Genomic DNA, 17,055 nt, shown 5'->3' with positions numbered 1-17,055 from the left:
AGTCTGTGTTGGTACGTGTGAGAGAGATCCACCTTTCCAAGTTGTTGGGGTTCATCTCATACTTCTGAAGGTTTGAGGGTGCTGCCTGTTCCATACTCCCCCTACTCCTAGCCTTTTAGGGGTACAAACAATAGTAATTGGGGCCTAGTGTGGTTGTGTACGTGTGATATACATACACTTTTTTGGGATCATATTTTCTATTCCGCTATTTAATCAAAAACCTTTGGGGATCAGTTAAATTGGGGGATAGTCTGTGTTGGTACGTGTGAGAGAGATCCACCTTTCCAAGTTGTTGAGGTTCATCTCATACTTCTGAAGGTTTGAGGGTGCTGCCTGTTCCATACTCCCCCTACTCCTAGCCTTTTAGGGGTACAAACAATAGTAATTGGGGCCTAGTGTGGTTGTGTACGTGTGATATACATACACTTTTTTGGGATCATATTTTCTATTCCGCTATTTAATCAAAAACCTTTGGGGATCAGTTAAATTGGGGGATAGTCTGTGTTGGTACGTGTGAGAGAGATCCACCTTTCCAAGTTGTTGGGGTTCATCTCATACTTCTGAAGGTTTGAGGGTGCTGCCTGTTCCATACTCCCCCTACTCCTAGCCTTTTAGGGGTACAAACAATAGTAATTGGGGCCTAGTGTGGTTGTGTACGTGTGATATACATACACTTTTTTGGGATCATATTTTCTATTCCGCTATTTAATCAAAAACCTTTGGGGATCAGTTAAATTGGGGGATAGTCTGTGTTGGTACGTGTGAGAGAGATCCACCTTTCCAAGTTGTTGGGGTTCATCTCATACTTCTGAAGGTTTGAGGGTGCTGCCTGTTCCATACTCCCCCTACTCCTAGCCTTTTAGGGGTACAAACAATAGTAATTGGGGCCTAGTGTGGTTGTGTACGTGTGATATACATACACTTTTTTGGGATCATATTTTCTATTCCGCTATTTAATCAAAAACCTTTGGGGATCAGTTAAATTGGGGGATAGTCTGTGTTGGTACGTGTGAGAGAGATCCACCTTTCCAAGTTGTTGAGGTTCATCTCATACTTCTGAAGGTTTGAGGGTGCTGCCTGTTCCATACTCCCCCTACTCCTAGCCTTTTAGGGGTACAAACAATAGTAATTGGGGCCTAGTGTGGTTGTGTACGTGTGATATACATACACTTTTTTGGGATCATATTTTCTATTCCGCTATTTAATCAAAAACCTTTGGGGATCAGTTAAATTGGGGGATAGTCTGTGTTGGTACGTGTGAGAGAGATCCACCTTTCCAAGTTGTTGGGGTTCATCTCATACTTCTGAAGGTTTGAGGGTGCTGCCTGTTCCATACTCCCCCTACTCCTAGCCTTTTAGGGGTACAAACAATAGTAATTGGGGCCTAGTGTGGTTGTGTACGTGTGATATACATACACTTTTTTGGGATCATATTTTCTATTCCGCTATTTAATCAAAAACCTTTGGGGATCAGTTAAATTGGGGGATAGTCTGTGTTGGTACGTGTGAGAGAGATCCACCTTTCCAAGTTGTTGGGGTTCATCTCATACTTCTGAAGGTTTGAGGGTGCTGCCTGTTCCATACTCCCCCTACTCCTAGCCTTTTAGGGGTACAAACAATAGTAATTGGGGCCTAGTGTGGTTGTGTACGTGTGATATACATACACTTTTTTGGGATCATATTTTCTATTCCGCTATTTAATCAAAAACCTTTGGGGATCAGTTAAATTGGGGGATAGTCTGTGTTGGTACGTGTGAGAGAGATCCACCTTTCCAAGTTGTTGAGGTTCATCTCATACTTCTGAAGGTTTGAGGGTGCTGCCTGTTCCATACTCCCCCTACTCCTAGCCTTTTAGGGGTACAAACAATAGTAATTGGGGCCTAGTGTGGTTGTGTACGTGTGATATACATACACTTTTTTGGGATCATATTTTCTATTCCGCTATTTAATCAAAAACCTTTGGGGATCAGTTAAATTGGGGGATAGTCTGTGTTGGTACGTGTGAGAGAGATCCACCTTTCCAAGTTGTTGGGGTTCATCTCATACTTCTGAAGGTTTGAGGGTGCTGCCTGTTCCATACTCCCCCTACTCCTAGCCTTTTAGGGGTACAAACAATAGTAATTGGGGCCTAGTGTGGTTGTGTACGTGTGATATACATACACTTTTTTGGGATCATATTTTCTATTCCGCTATTTAATCAAAAACCTTTGGGGATCAGTTAAATTGGGGGATAGTCTGTGTTGGTACGTGTGAGAGAGATCCACCTTTCCAAGTTGTTGAGGTTCATCTCATACTTCTGAAGGTTTGAGGGTGCTGCCTGTTCCATACTCCCCCTACTCCTAGCCTTTTAGGGGTACAAACAATAGTAATTGGGGCCTAGTGTGGTTGTGTACGTGTGATATACATACACTTTTTTGGGATCATATTTTCTATTCCGCTATTTAATCAAAAACCTTTGGGGATCAGTTAAATTGGGGGATAGTCTGTGTTGGTACGTGTGAGAGAGATCCACCTTTCCAAGTTGTTGGGGTTCATCTCATACTTCTGAAGGTTTGAGGGTGCTGCCTGTTCCATACTCCCCCTACTCCTAGCCTTTTAGGGGTACAAACAATAGTAATTGGGGCCTAGTGTGGTTGTGTACGTGTGATATACATACACTTTTTTGGGATCATATTTTCTATTCCGCTATTTAATCAAAAACCTTTGGGGATCAGTTAAATTGGGGGATAGTCTGTGTTGGTACGTGTGAGAGAGATCCACCTTTCCAAGTTGTTGAGGTTCATCTCATACTTCTGAAGGTTTGAGGGTGCTGCCTGTTCCATACTCCCCCTACTCCTAGCCTTTTAGGGGTACAAACAATAGTAATTGGGGCCTAGTGTGGTTGTGTACGTGTGATATACATACACTTTTTTGGGATCATATTTTCTATTCCGCTATTTAATCAAAAACCTTTGGGGATCAGTTAAATTGGGGGATAGTCTGTGTTGGTACGTGTGAGAGAGATCCACCTTTCCAAGTTGTTGGGGTTCATCTCATACTTCTGAAGGTTTGAGGGTGCTGCCTGTTCCATACCCCCCCTACTCCTCATCTAGCCTTTTAGGGGTACAAACAATAGTAATTGGGGCCTAGTGTGGTTGTGTACGTGCGAGATACATACACTTTTTTTGATCATATTTCCTATTCCGCTATTCAATAAAAACCTTTGAGGATCAATTGAATTGCGGGATAGTCTGTGTCGGTACGTGTGAGAGAGATCCACCTTTCCAAGTTGTTGGGGTTCATCTCATACTTCTGAAGGTTTGAGGGTGCTGCCTGTTCCATACCCCCCCTACTCCTCATCTAGCCTTTTAGGGGTACAAACAATAGTAATTGGGGCCTAGTGTGGTTGTGTACGTGCGAGATACATACACTTTTTTTGATCATATTTCCTATTCCGCTATTCAATAAAAACCTTTGAGGATCAATTGAATTGCGGGATAGTCTGTGTCGGTACGTGTGAGAGAGATCCACCTTTCCAAGTTGTTGGGGTTCATCTCATACTTCTGAAGGTTTGAGGGTGCTGCCTGTTCCATACCCCCCCTACTCCTCATCTAGCCTTTTAGGGGTACAAACAATAGTAATTGGGGCCTAGTGTGGTTGTGTACGTGCGAGATACATACACTTTTTTTGATCATATTTCCTATTCCGCTATTCAATAAAAACCTTTGAGGATCAATTGAATTGCGGGATAGTCTGTGTCGGTACGTGTGAGAGAGATCCACCTTTCCAAGTTGTTGGGGTTCATCTCATACTTCTGAAGGTTTGAGGGTGCTGCCTGTTCCATACTCCCCCTACTCCTCATCTAGCCTTTTAGGGGTACAAACAATAGTAATTGGGGCCTAGTGTGGTTGTGTACGTGTGATATACATACACTTTTTTTGGATCATATTTTCTATTCCGCTATTTAATTTAACTGGGCCTCCATGCGAGACCTGTGTGCCTTGTTGCGCTGTTTTGAGTACTCCACCAACATGGCCAGTGGCAATGACGCCGTTCTCAGCTTAACTATCCCACTTCTATGCCTCCTTGAAAAAACAATTCGGGCGATGATGGAAGAGGATGTGGCACAGGATGAGGAGGAGGAGGAGGATGAAGAGGTAACATTTCCAAGGCTTTCAGGGCAGTCATTCGCAAGGGGCTCCGAGGGTGGGTTCCTGCACACGCAAACGCCAGGGACGCAATTGTCCAGCAGGGGCACAGTTCTGGAGGATGAGGAGGATGAGGAGGAGGAGGAGCTGGAGGAGGAGATGGAACCATGTTCACAGCAGGGTGGCACCCAGGCCAGCTCATGGCCATCACTGGTGCGTGGCTGGGGGGATACAGAGGACACGGACCATACACCTCCCACAGAGGACAGCCTTTCGTTGCCTCTGGGCAGCCTGGCACACATGAGCGATTACATGCTGCAGTGTCTCCACAACGACCGCCGAGTTGCCCACATTCTAACTTGTGCTGATTACTGGGTGGCCACGCTGCTGGATCCCCGTTACAAGGACAACGTACCGTCCTTAATTCACTCACTGGAGCGCGATCGCAAGATGCGCGAGTACAAGCGCACGCTGGTAGACGCCATGCTGCTGGCATTCCCATCTGACAGCGGGGCCACAGAGGAAGCACAAGGCAGAGGAGGAGGAGGAGGAGGTCGCCAACGCAACCAGGGCACCGCCAGCACCTCAGAAGGCAGGGTTAGCATGGCCGAAATGTGGAAAAGCTTTGTCAGCACGCCACAACAAACAGCAGCACCAGCAGCTCAGATGGAACGTCTTAGCAGGAGGCAGCATTTTACCAACATGGTGGAGCAGTATGTGTGCACACGCCTACATGTAGTGAATGACGGGTCTGCCCCCTTCAACTTCTGGGTCTCCAAATTGGGCACATGGCCTGAGCTTGCCCTTTACGCCTTGGAGGTGCTGGCGTGCCCTGCAGCCAGTGTATTATCTGAACGGGTATTTAGCACGGCTGGGGGCGTTATAACAGACAAGCGCAGCCGCCTGTCCAGAGACAATGTGGACAAGCTCACGTTCATTAAAATGAACCAGGCATGGATCCCACGGGACTTTTCCGTACCTTATGCAGAATAGCAATGGATACCGACCTTACCCACCCATTGTTCCATTTTTGCTCTTTCTCACTCTTTTGGGGTGTACCCTCATTTAAAATTTGTGAAAAGAAGCAGTGTTGGCTACCTCGTCCTCCTCCTCAGGGCCAGATTAATGTAGGGGCTATTGGAGCTGCAGCTCCAGGCCCCTACCTTTTATATAGGCCCCGGGTTGGCCATATTCACTGTTACCGCTCTTCTGTCACTTGTAAACACAGAAGTCTGGCTTCTATGCTCGCTTCCCCAGGCAGCACCCTCAGAACCTCCCCACACAGCGTGAAGGCCGGACAAGGAGGGACAGTTGGCGATGCATGGATGTGTTTATGGGCTTCAGAGACAGCATCCCATATTGAATTAGGCATGCATGGCTGCACCCTTCCTCCTCTGGGTGCATGGCAAGGCACGGCCCTAAGGCCCTTCAAAATCCTCAGCACCAAGCCCATGATGCTGTTAATCCGGCCCTGGTCCTCCTCCACCGCCGCTTCCACCTACACCGCCCATAGGTGTGCGCAGCCTATTGCATTAAGGTGTGCACCCCAAAGTTGAAATACACATGCATGTGTTTGCCAGCAGGGAGAGTAATGTATCGGGGCCATGTACCTGTAGGCAAGGAGAAATAGAGCAGAGCAGGTCCCAGGGAGATCTTTCCCATCTCCTCACTGGCAATGCTATGTGCCCTAGGTGATTAGGGTGTGCCCAGGCACACCCAGCACACCCTGTGCGCACGCCTATGTCACCGCCACATCCACCACCACCTTAACCTCCCTCCTACTCCATATGGGCCTCGTCCTTCAGAGATGAAGAAGAACATTGTTTTATTTTTCTGTTTTTTTTTGTTGTTTTAAGTTATTTCCCTATCCACATTTGTTTGCAGAGCACTTGCCATGCTCTTAATTACGTTTTGCTGCCATTTGCAGCACTCTAGCCCTTTCCTTTGGTGTTTTAGAGCCATTTTAGTGCCTTAAAGTTCGGGTCCCCATTGACTTCAATGGGGTTCGGTGTCCGGGAAAAGTTCGGTAAAAGTCCGGGACACGGACCCGGACTTTTTTTTAAAGTTCGGCCGAACCCGTCGAACACGGACATCTAGGTGTTCGCTCAACCCTAGTCGTAATGACTCACCTCCAGTGTCACTTCCTCAATGGGTACGAGCGTCTCTATAATGTTGACTACAATGTCCCACTGATCTGCAGTAGGACAAGAATGTCCTACAAGTCCATATTCACCAGAATATATAGTGAGAGCTCGCTTCTGCTCCAGCATCCTTTGTAACATGTGTAGCATTGAGTTCCATTGTGTTGAAACAGCCTGTATCAGGTTGTTTTTTGGTAGGCCACGGTCTTCCTGAATGCACCTCAGTCGCTGCTTGGCAAGAACAGAATAGTGGAAATGGCCTGCGCACTTCTTCAGCATGGTAATAATGTCCAGCAAAGCTTTCAGGTTTGACAGACCATCATTTACCACTAGTTGGAGGGTGTGTGCCATGCAATTGAGGTCTGACACTTCAGCAAGTCTCATACCTTTAAGTATGTTCGCTCCACTATCTCACAGCACAAGCATCACTCGGTCTTTGGTGATTCCCCATTCTTCTAGCATGCCTAGAAACATTTCTTTAATGTACTCCCCAGTGTGGGATCCTTGCATCACTTTTGTATTCAACACCAAATGCCTTCTTGTCCATCCACTGTCAATGAAGTGGCATGTAAGACTCATTAGTAAATCCGTTTGTCCTGACCAGCAGTCCGTTGTGAATGAGAGTGAGTTGCCAGCATTCTCTGGTTGCAGCATAGTCTTTACTTTGTCAAGGACCTTTTGGTGAATCTTCTGTAGCATTTCAGTCCGATAAAATTTGTCACTCTTCAGTGTGTACCTTGGCTCAACTATGGACATCATCCGCTTAAATCCAGAGTCAGACACTATTGTAAATGGCTGGTTATCAGTCACCATCATCTCTGTGATTACTCTGTCCAGCAGTTGGGATCTTCCATCAAATTTTAGCCACCTGTTTTTTTTCTGAAACATATCTGTTATTGTTGCTTGGGATAGGGATAATTAACCTTGTGATTCATTTTGTTTTGTTTTTCTGTGCTGCATTACACAATTCAACATGATGAACTCTTAGATGGGCCCAAAGATTAGATGTATTTTTGGTTTTTGCAGTTATTGATCCCATGCTCACATTGTTCTTGCAAGTGATGCACAGTGCTGCTGATTTTCCTGGAGATGGAGAAGAGAAATAGTCACAGACCACACTTTTAATTTTTCTATCTCCATCCATCTCCATTGAAACAAGAAAAAGTCAGACACTAATATAGGCTTAAACAAAATGTCTGGCACCCTGTGGTGGCTGGCTGGCAGCCTGTAGTGGGGGGCTGGCTGGCTGGCACCCTGTGGTGGGTGGGTGGCTGGCTGGCACCCTGTGGTGGGTGGCCGGCTGGCTTGCACCCTGTCGTGGGTGGGTGGCTGGCTGGCACCCTGTGGTGGGTGGTTGGCTGGCTTGCACCCTGTGGTGGGTGGCTGGCTGGCTGGCTTGCACCCTATGGTGGGTGGCTGGCTGGCTGGCACCCTGTGGTGGGTGGGTGGCTGGCTGGCTAACACACTGTGGTGGGTGGCTGGCTGGCACCCTGTGGTGGGTGGGTGACTGGCTGGCACCCTGTGGTGGGTGGCCGGCTGGCACCCTGTTGTGGGTGGATGGCTGGCTGGCCCCCTGTGGTGGGTGGCTGTCTGGCACCCTGTGGTGGGTGGTTGGCTGGCTTGCACCCTGTGGTGGGTGGGTGGGTGGCTGGCTGGCTTGCACCCTATGGTGGGTGGCTGGCTGGCACCCTGTGGTGGGTGGGTGGCTGGCTTGCACCCTGTGGTGGGTGGGTGGGTGGCTGGCTGGCTTGCACCCTATGGTGGGTGGCTGGCTGGCACCCTGTGGTGGGTGGGTGGCTGGCTGGCACCCTGTGGTGGGTGGGTGGCTGGCTGCCTAACACACTGTGGTGGGTGGCTGGCTGGCTGGCACCCTGTGGTGGGTGGCTGGCTGGCTAACACACTGTGGTGGGTGGCTGGCTGGCATCCTGTGGTGGGTGGCTGGCTGGCTGGCACGTTGTGGTGGGTGGCTGGCTGGCACCCTGTGGTGGGTGGGTGGGTGGCTGGCTTGCTGGCACCCTGTGGTGGTTGGCTGGCTGGTACCCTTTCATGGCTGGCTGGCATTAGTGGCACCCTGGCTGGCTGGCACCCTTTGGTGGCTGGCTGGCAGTGGCACCTTGTGGTGGCTGGCTGGCTGGCACCGCTTTGATTGCTGGCTGGCACCCTTTCGTGGCTGGCTGGCTGGCACCGGGTGGTTGGGTGTCACCCTGGCTGGCTGGCACCCTTTGATGGCTGGCTGGCAGTGGCACCCTGTGGTGGCTGGCTGCCACCGCTTTGATGGCTGGCTGGCTATCAACCTTTGGTGACTGGTTGGCTGGCACCCTTTTGTGGCTGGCTGGCTGGCACCATGTGTGGTGGCTGGCACATATAGGCCCAGGGCCTGTGGCTGGCTAGCTGGTACAGTCAGGACTCAGGAGTCTCAGGACTCAAGCAGGGCATGTGGCTGGTTGGCTGGCTGGTACACAGTGGGTGTGTGGGACTGGGTGGCTGGCTGGCACCGGGCAGCTGTGGGTGGTGGGTGGCGGTGGTGGTAGGGTTACCACCTCATCCCTTTAAACCAGGACACATATTAATTACACAGGTTCTGTGGCTGATTAAGGTGCTAATTAAACTCACTATGTGCCTGATGTGCATTTTATCAGCCTCAGGACCTGTGTAATTAATATGTGTCCTGGATTAAAGGGATGAGGTGGCAACCCTGGGCGGTGGCTGTGTTACAGAATAGATACAGAACGTGTGTCAGACTGTTGGTCACTGTTATCACTCACAGAACAGATACAGAACTTGTGTCAGACTGTTGGTCACTGTTATCACTCACAGAACAGATACAGAACATGCGTCAGACTGTTGGTCACTGTTATCACTCATAGAACAGATACAGAACGTGTGTCAGATTGTTGGTCACTGTTATAACTCACTAGATGTAGAACTCACTGTCCCGACCGACCGCCTGTGCAGCATGCAGACTCCAGTGTGGCCGCAGCAGGTAATACACATTGTAACAAGGCTGAGGGAGGCGGCCTAAGAGCTGTCCAGTGCGCGGAGATGCGTGGTGCAACATACGCGATGACGTCATGGCAATATCGGCAATATCAGTAAATCCAAAGGCTGATTCCGATATATTGGGGAAAGTGGATATCGGCCCCCGATATATCGGTGTTGCCGATAATCGGTTGATCTCTAAAAATAATCGTTTGATGCGGGGTTAAATGATCATGAACCACGAACACTCCATAATGGTGGCCATAAATGCTTTGATTATATTATCCGATCAATGTGTGATTCAATCAAAGCTCTTAAATCAGCAAACAAAAAAACAGCCATAACTTCCCTTCCCGTTTATCTCGATTGGATTTGAATCAGATTCAATCAAGCTGAGTTGATCAGCCAGGACAGGAAGTTATTGTTTGTGTTGCATAGCTTAGCAGCACTGAGATGCTTTGTTTATTCTATTCAGTCCCCATTCACATTGACTGCAGCTTTGAAATCTTGCGACTTCATCTGAAATCGCACAATTTCAAAGCTGCATTTCAGTGCAACTTCGGGTGCGACTTTAAAGAAAAATGGCAAAGACAAAAATGTAGTGCATGTACTATTTTGTCAAATCAGCGCAAAGTCAGTGTCTTATCGATTTGAACAGTGGGATTGTTGCCAATAGGATGTGACTTATCAAAACACATAACGAGGGGGGGGGGGGGTGAGATCTTTCCCTCCCAGTTGAACCAGCTACACAATACACAAACTGGTCTAAAAAGAGTTAACAGTAGCTGATCCACCCTCCAAGCTAATACAAGCCTCTATGAGATTGCTTCAGACACAATCAGGGTGATTCCAATCCTCCTTGCAGGCTTCACACACAGGAGCAAAGCCTGATCGGTGACAATGGCCTGGTGGAAAGTCAGCGCTGCTGGAAAAGATGTCAATCCTGACCTGGCCAGTGAGAGGTTGTCCCCCTCCTTCAATGTGGAGACCCTCACTAACCTCCTGGATGGAGGGGCAGAGGAAACCCAACGTAGGAGATCAGTGGGTAAGTGGTGACATATGCTGGGTCTATGCATGGGGATTATTTTAGCAGGGTGCAGTATATCTCCAGTTTAGAGGAACTCCATACACTAACGTGACATGCTGGTACTTGTAGTTCCTATACAGCTGCCTGCCTTGGGTAACTGCAACTCTGCCTCACTGAGTATTGTAATGTGTGGTGCATGAAGTGGGAAAGGATTGCACAGATCCGAATGCACTCCAATCTCTCAAATGCCTACAAAGTTTATATAAGCAGGGCTTTTTTTCAGCTGGAACTTGGTGGAACTCAGTTCCACCACCTTTGGCTCAGGCCCTCTGCTCCCCGATCACCACCATCACTTGTAAACACAGGGGTCCGGCAGCTGTGTTTACAAGTTACAGCTTGTTTCCTAACGGCTTCCATAGATCTGATCTCCTGAGCGGCTCCCACTGAGTGCAGGATGGGGACAAGGGAGATGCAGGTACCTGGGGTGCAAGTGGGGAGGCTGACACTCCTACTGGATGATCTCCCTGCAAATGAGAGTGGCAGAGCCACCCACAGTGTGCAGAGAGGTAATAGAGAAGAAGAGGGGTGAAAGTGAGTTGTGGATAGGGGGGGTACAGAGGTAAGCAGCTGTGGAAGAAGGCTGAGCTTTGCACTCTATGTGTAGCGCACCCCTGAAATCTGCATTCTGTGTTTTAGTTCTTTTAGAATTACCTTTTTATCTAGTGATCGACCGATATCGTTTTTTTAATGCCGATCCCGATATTTTGGTCATCGAATATCGGTATCGGCCGATATTTTCAGACATGTAAACATTTTTTTTTTTTTTTTTTTTCCAGGTATTACTTGTGGAGGGATCTGGGGGTCTAAAATACCCCAAACCCCTCCTCGGCACTGAAAAGCATTCAAACCGCCAAGTTTGGCTGATTTGAATGCTGTCATTTTTTTTAATGTGGCGCTAGTATCCGGAAGTGATGTCATGACATCACTTCCTGGTTTTTACATGGAGACCCGATCAGAGCCGAATGTGGCTTTGATCAGGTCTTCTGTTCGGCGGCCGTGCAGGTAGGATGCCCAGGTCTCCCAGTGTGATGGGAGACTCAGGCCAGCCGCGGAAGGCAGCGGGAGGGGGGGGACGTTCCCTCCCGCTCCTTATAATGACAGCCAAGCGGCTTCTCAGCCGCATCAGTTGTCATTTCAAGACAGCCGACCGTCGGCTATGGACACCGATACCGGGGTGGTGCCTCTAGCTGCAGGCATCACTCCGGTACAGCACTTTCCCGAAATATCGGTAACCTCAGGGGCCAAATCCGATATATATTGGCCCCCAATATATCGGTGGTGCCGATAATCGGTCGATCCCTACGTTTGACCTCATTCTATATGATAAATGTAACACTTTTTCATTTTGTATGCAATCAGGCAGGCCCTTGCCCTACATAGTTGAAGGTAAAGCCCCGTACACACATAGCGATTGTCGGCCGAACGATCAGCCGTCTTTTTTCCGTTGCTGTCCTGTCGGTTGAAAAGTGCTAAAGACTGCACACGAATTTTGTCGGCCAACAACAGCCAACTTCAGAAGTGATGTCATGTGATGGTTAACTTTCCGTGTGTTTTTTCTTCTCTGAGCATGCCCAGTCTTGCTCATCCGCTGTTTGTCGGCCGAATTCTGTACTGACTGAGGAACAATCGGCCGTTCTGGTGTTGGCCAACAAAAATTTTAAAGCCTGCATACCAGATTCTGTTCGGCCGAAAAGTCCCAGTCGGTTGTCGGAAGCATCATACTAACAAGCCGACAATCGGCCGATCGGACGTTGGCCCACAATCGCTATGTGTGTACGGGCCTTTAATCTAAAGGAAATCAAACAGCAAAAGTTTATATTGTGTGTATTCAGCTTTAGTCCATAGGGTTCAATATTGAGTTGGACCACCCTTTGCAGCTAAAACAGCTTCAACTCTTCTGGGAAGGCTGTCCACGAGGTTAAGGAGTGTGTCTATGGGAATGTTTGACCATTCTTCCAGAAGCGCATTTCAGACATCTCAAGTCTCCCGCAAGTCGCGGGAGACTCCCGCTTTCCGCCCTGAGCTCACGGACACCTGCGAGCTCAGGGCAATATCCCGGCTCTGTGTGTGAGTCAGATGACTCATCGATGCAGGCAGAAGAGTGTGTCAGCAAGCCTGCACGGAGCCGAAGTAGATCCGGCTCAAAGGCGGAGTGATATGAGTCATGCACTCCGCCTGTGGGAGGAGCTGCAGAGAGCAAGCAGAGGCTTTGCTCTCTACTACAGCCACATCTTATACTCCAGGAGGCATTTTGGCGCGCGGGAGACCAATCATCGTGACACCCCACTCTGTGACAGACACAGTGACCTAACCTGAGAGCCAGCACCAGTGACCAGGCCAGCACCAGTGACCAGCACCAGCACCAGCACCAGTGACCAGCACCAGCACCAGTGACCAGGCCAGCACCAGTGACCAGGCCAGTACCAGCACCAGTGACCAGCACTAGCACCAGTGACCAGCACCAGTGACTAGGGCCAGCACCAGCACCAGTGGCCAGGCCAGTACGAGCACCAGTACCAGCACCAGTGACCAGTACCAGCACCAGTGACCAGGTATACTGATTACATTTCATTTCATTATTCTCTGGTAGTGTTAAATTGGAAAGGGGGGGGGGGGTGCGGCGCGTGCGTGGGGGTTTTAGTTTTTGCAGGTTGGGATGTCTGGCATTTGTGAATTCAGGCACTGATGTGGATGAGAAGACCTGGCTCGCAGCCTCCGCTCTAATTTATCCCAAAGGTGTTCTATCGGGTTGAGTTTAGGACTCTGTGCAGATCAATCATGTTCCTCCACCCCAAACTCTCTCCGTGTCATTATGGACCTTGCATTGTGCATTCATCCAAATAATTTGGTGGTGGGGGAATTATGGTGTGGAGTTGTTTTTCAGGGGTTGGGCTTGGCCCCTTAGTTCCAGTGAAGGGAAATCTTGAGCCGTCAGCATACCAAGACATTTTGGACAATTTCATGCTCCCAACTTTGTGGGAAAAGTTTGGGGATGGCCCCTTTCTGTTCCAATATGACTGCACAAAGCAAGGTCCATAAAGACCTGGATGAGCGAGTTTAGGGTGGAGGAGCTTGACAACCTTTAGGATGAATTAGAGTGGAGACTGTGAGCAAGGCCTTCTTTTCCAAAATCAGTGCTTGACCTTTACAAATGCGCTTCTGGAAGAATGGCTAAACATTCCAATAGACACACTCCTAAACCTTGTGGACAGATTTCCCAGAAGAGTTGAAGCTGTTATAGCTGCAAAGGGTGGGCCAACTCAATATCGAATCCGAAGGACTGACTGGGAAGCCATAAAAGTTAATTTACAGGTAAAGGAAGGCATCCCAAAACTTTTGGTAATATAGGGTATATGGGAGTGACGACAATGATTCCTAGCATGTGATCTCAACAACAAGCACAGCCCAGCCATGCAGCAAAAAAGGAATGCAGCCTGGTCTATGATCTGCCCCAGCCTGTGATTGGACAATGAAAGAGGTGCAAGTAGCTCTCAGTGTTGGAATATTGTATATGTTTGCGCAGCCTATGGCATTGGGGTGTGCGCCCCAATATGTTCTTAGAAATGTATACATTTCTTAAGGTATTAAAACGTGTTTTTGTTTTTTTTGTTAAACACTGATTGCGCATGTTCAATTAGCACTGTCTTTTTGTTGGTGTCCCTTCCTTTTTCCTCCCTCCCTCCCAGCAGACAATGTTCAACACTGCAGAAACTGGTGCTACTTTATTGATAATGATTGAATTTTTTTTTTTTCTTTTGTGAAACCCAATTTACAGCTTATGATTCTAGTATGAATTTATTCACTAAATAGGAAATTATCAGGAATTTGCTTTAGGCCCAGATAACACATAGCATATCGCCGATACAAATCCTGGAGCAAGAAACCTTGGTGACCCATACTGTATACACCATCCACAACCCTGCCAGCCAGTGCCTCACACTATATATTTACACTATATATTTATTATTATTATGTTTTGGCCTATTGTTTTGACCTCTATTCCCCATTCGAAAGATTTTTATTTTGACGTATTGTCCCATAGATGCCAGAAGTAAAAGGAAAACTACCCAAAGCCAAGGAGATTTATTTATTATTTTTTATTTTTTTGAATCGTTGTCAACACAACAGGTGTCCCCATTGCAATATATCCCCCTATTCCTGTGTTGGTGACAAGCTACATTTTTGGATTTTCCCTAAGGGCTCTTTCAGACGGCCGCTCCGCTGTTTCTGTCCGCTGCAAGATTTTTTTTTTTTTTTTTCACGGAGCGGATGACGTTTGCCCGCATATCATCCCATCCGTTTGCGGATGATATGCGGACATAATGTAAGTCTATGGCATTGCGGATGACACCGCTGACATCCGATTTTCCTTCCTTTCCGTTTTTTGAACGGATGAAAAAATAGGGTTCTGTTCCAAAAAACAGAACAGAACTGAAAGGAAGAAAATCGGATGTCAGCGGACGGTATTCCGCTGACATCCGCAGTGCCATTGACTTACATTATGTCCGCAAATCATCTGCAAATAAATAGGATGATTTGCGGACAAGCGGAGCGGCCGTGTGAAAGAGCCCTAACAGTTCAGTTGCACCAAATGCGTTTTTGAAATTGAGTGAATTTACTTGTAATCGCATAATTTCTAAACTGCATATCGGTGTGACTTGGAAGACATCTGTATCTGGATTTTGCAAAAGCATTCGATACAGTTGCCTATAAATGCTTAATCTACAAACTGAGGTCTGCAGGCACGGACCAGAAGGTTTGTTCTTGGATAGAAAACTGGTTACAGGGGCGCGTCCAAAGGGTGGTAATAAATAACGTGTACTCAAATTGGTCTGGAGTGGAAAGTGGGTACCCCAAGGCTCTCTCTTGGGACCAATTCTGTTTAATTTATTTATAAATGATGTAGAGGACGGGATAAATCACTCAATCTCCGTTTTTGCGGGTGAAAAAAAAAATAAGCAGGGCATTAACTTAAAATCAGGATATAGACCTTTTACAGAAAGACCTGAACAAAATAATATAGTGAACAACTACATGGCAAATGAGGTTTAATGTGGAGAAATGTAAAGTAATGTACTTTTATGTAAAAACAAACACAAATTACTCACTAGGGGGCAGGGCCACACTGGCCTACCGGGATATTTCCCAGTAGGCCGGCAAGTGCCCCTGCCCTGGGGCTGCTTAAAGGGCAGTGGCACCTGTAAAAAAAAAAATGTCTGCGGCCGGCCCAACATGTCAACTGCGCATGCGCCACCGCTGTTGCTCGGGAAAGCCTGTACACGCTCGACCAATCTCGGGCAGACAGCACATGCGCAGTGACTTGATGGCGCTGGGCGGCGCCATTTTTAAATGTAAGGCACCTCCCAGATCAGTAAGACCTCCGCAGCCTCTGCCTCTCCTCTACCATGCCCACACCCTCTGCACCTCCTGTACCATTAGGGTTGCCACCTCATCCTTTTAACCCAGGGCACATATGAATTACACAGGTTCTGAGGCTAATATAATGCAGATATGGGCACTAAGTATAATTATCACCTTAATCAGCCACAGAACCTGTGTAATTAATGTGTGCCCTGGTTTAAGGGGGTGAGATGGCAACCCTATGTACCATGCAGGCAGCCCCTGCCATCTCCTGTACCATGTCCACACTTTTACCACTTTTAACTGGAATTTGCATATATATTGCTATAGCCCTATAAGCTTTCATATCAGTCTTCTCTATATTTAATACACTCTTCAAATGTGCTTTAAAATGTATGGGTTTTCCCCCTTTTTTTTTTTTTGAACAAGAAAATAATGACATTGGGCTGGTATTATAATAACAATGCTATGGGGCTGGTATGAAATTATTTCCAGGGCTGAATTTTATTCCCAGTCTGGCCCTGCTAGGGGGAGAACCTGTGGGGCAATCAAGGATGGAGAAAGATCTGGGGGTCCTAGTGGAAGACAGACTGAGCAATAGCATGCAAAGTCAAGCTTCAGCTACAAAAGCAGGCAGAATATTAGCATGCATATAAAAGGGGATATACTCCAGGGATAAAACTATAATCATGCCACTTTATAAAACTCTGGTCTGACCACATCTGGAGTATTCTGTCCAGTTCTGGTCACCAGTCCTCAGAAGGGATGTGCTGGAGATAGTCAAAAGAAGGGCAACTAAACTAATATAGGGTATTGAAGGACCTCAATTATGAGGAGTGACTACAAGCACTAAATATTTTCACTGCAGAAGAGACTCTTGAGAGGGGACATGATAGTGATTTACAAACACCTCAATGGTGATCCCAGCATAGGAAAGAAGCTATTCAGTTTTAGGGAGGGCAAGAGGGCGCGTGGCCACACAATGACACTGGAGGATAAGCGGTTTAACCTTAAGCTGGGCAGGGGGTTTTTCACTGACAGGGCGGTAAGAATGTGGAACTCTGCCACAATTGGTGGTGTCAGCAGGAAGTCTTGATATTTTTAAAAGACTCTTGGATGTGCATCCTTAAGAACACAAGATACAGTTAAAATGATTGGGAAATTATTATCGACACTGACACACACCTACACAGGTTGAACTGGATGGGCTTAAAAAGTGGTTTGTGAGGAGTATAGTTTTTCAAAAGGTCTATGTATGTGCCCGTGTTAACTGTGTGTGTTAGGCTGGCTTAACCTAAAACGGCATATAAACAAAAGGTTTCTGTATAGATCACAGAGAAAAGGAGGTTATTTAGTCAGC

At 47.5% G+C, this 17,055-nt stretch overlaps 1 protein-coding gene across 1 annotated transcript in view; it reads left to right on the top strand.

Moving 5' to 3' along the window:
* Nucleotides 1–10,105: 10,105 nt before the first annotated feature.
* Nucleotides 10,106–17,055, top strand: part of LOC309561237 (peroxisomal acyl-coenzyme A oxidase 2-like) — a 121,452-nt gene continuing 114,502 nt past the window's right edge. The window contains exon 1 of the mRNA XM_082265031.1: nt 10,106–10,292. Within this exon, the coding sequence (XP_082121157.1) occupies nt 10,148–10,292 (145 nt within the window). The 5' untranslated portion in view covers nt 10,106–10,147. The remainder of the gene's footprint in view (nt 10,293–17,055) is intronic.

This window comes from Pelophylax lessonae (genome assembly GCF_965119305.1).
Source record: "Pelophylax lessonae genome assembly, chromosome: 8".
Lineage (NCBI taxonomy): Eukaryota > Metazoa > Chordata > Amphibia > Anura > Ranidae > Pelophylax > Pelophylax lessonae.
This window is presented reverse-complemented; position numbering and strand designations above follow the sequence as displayed.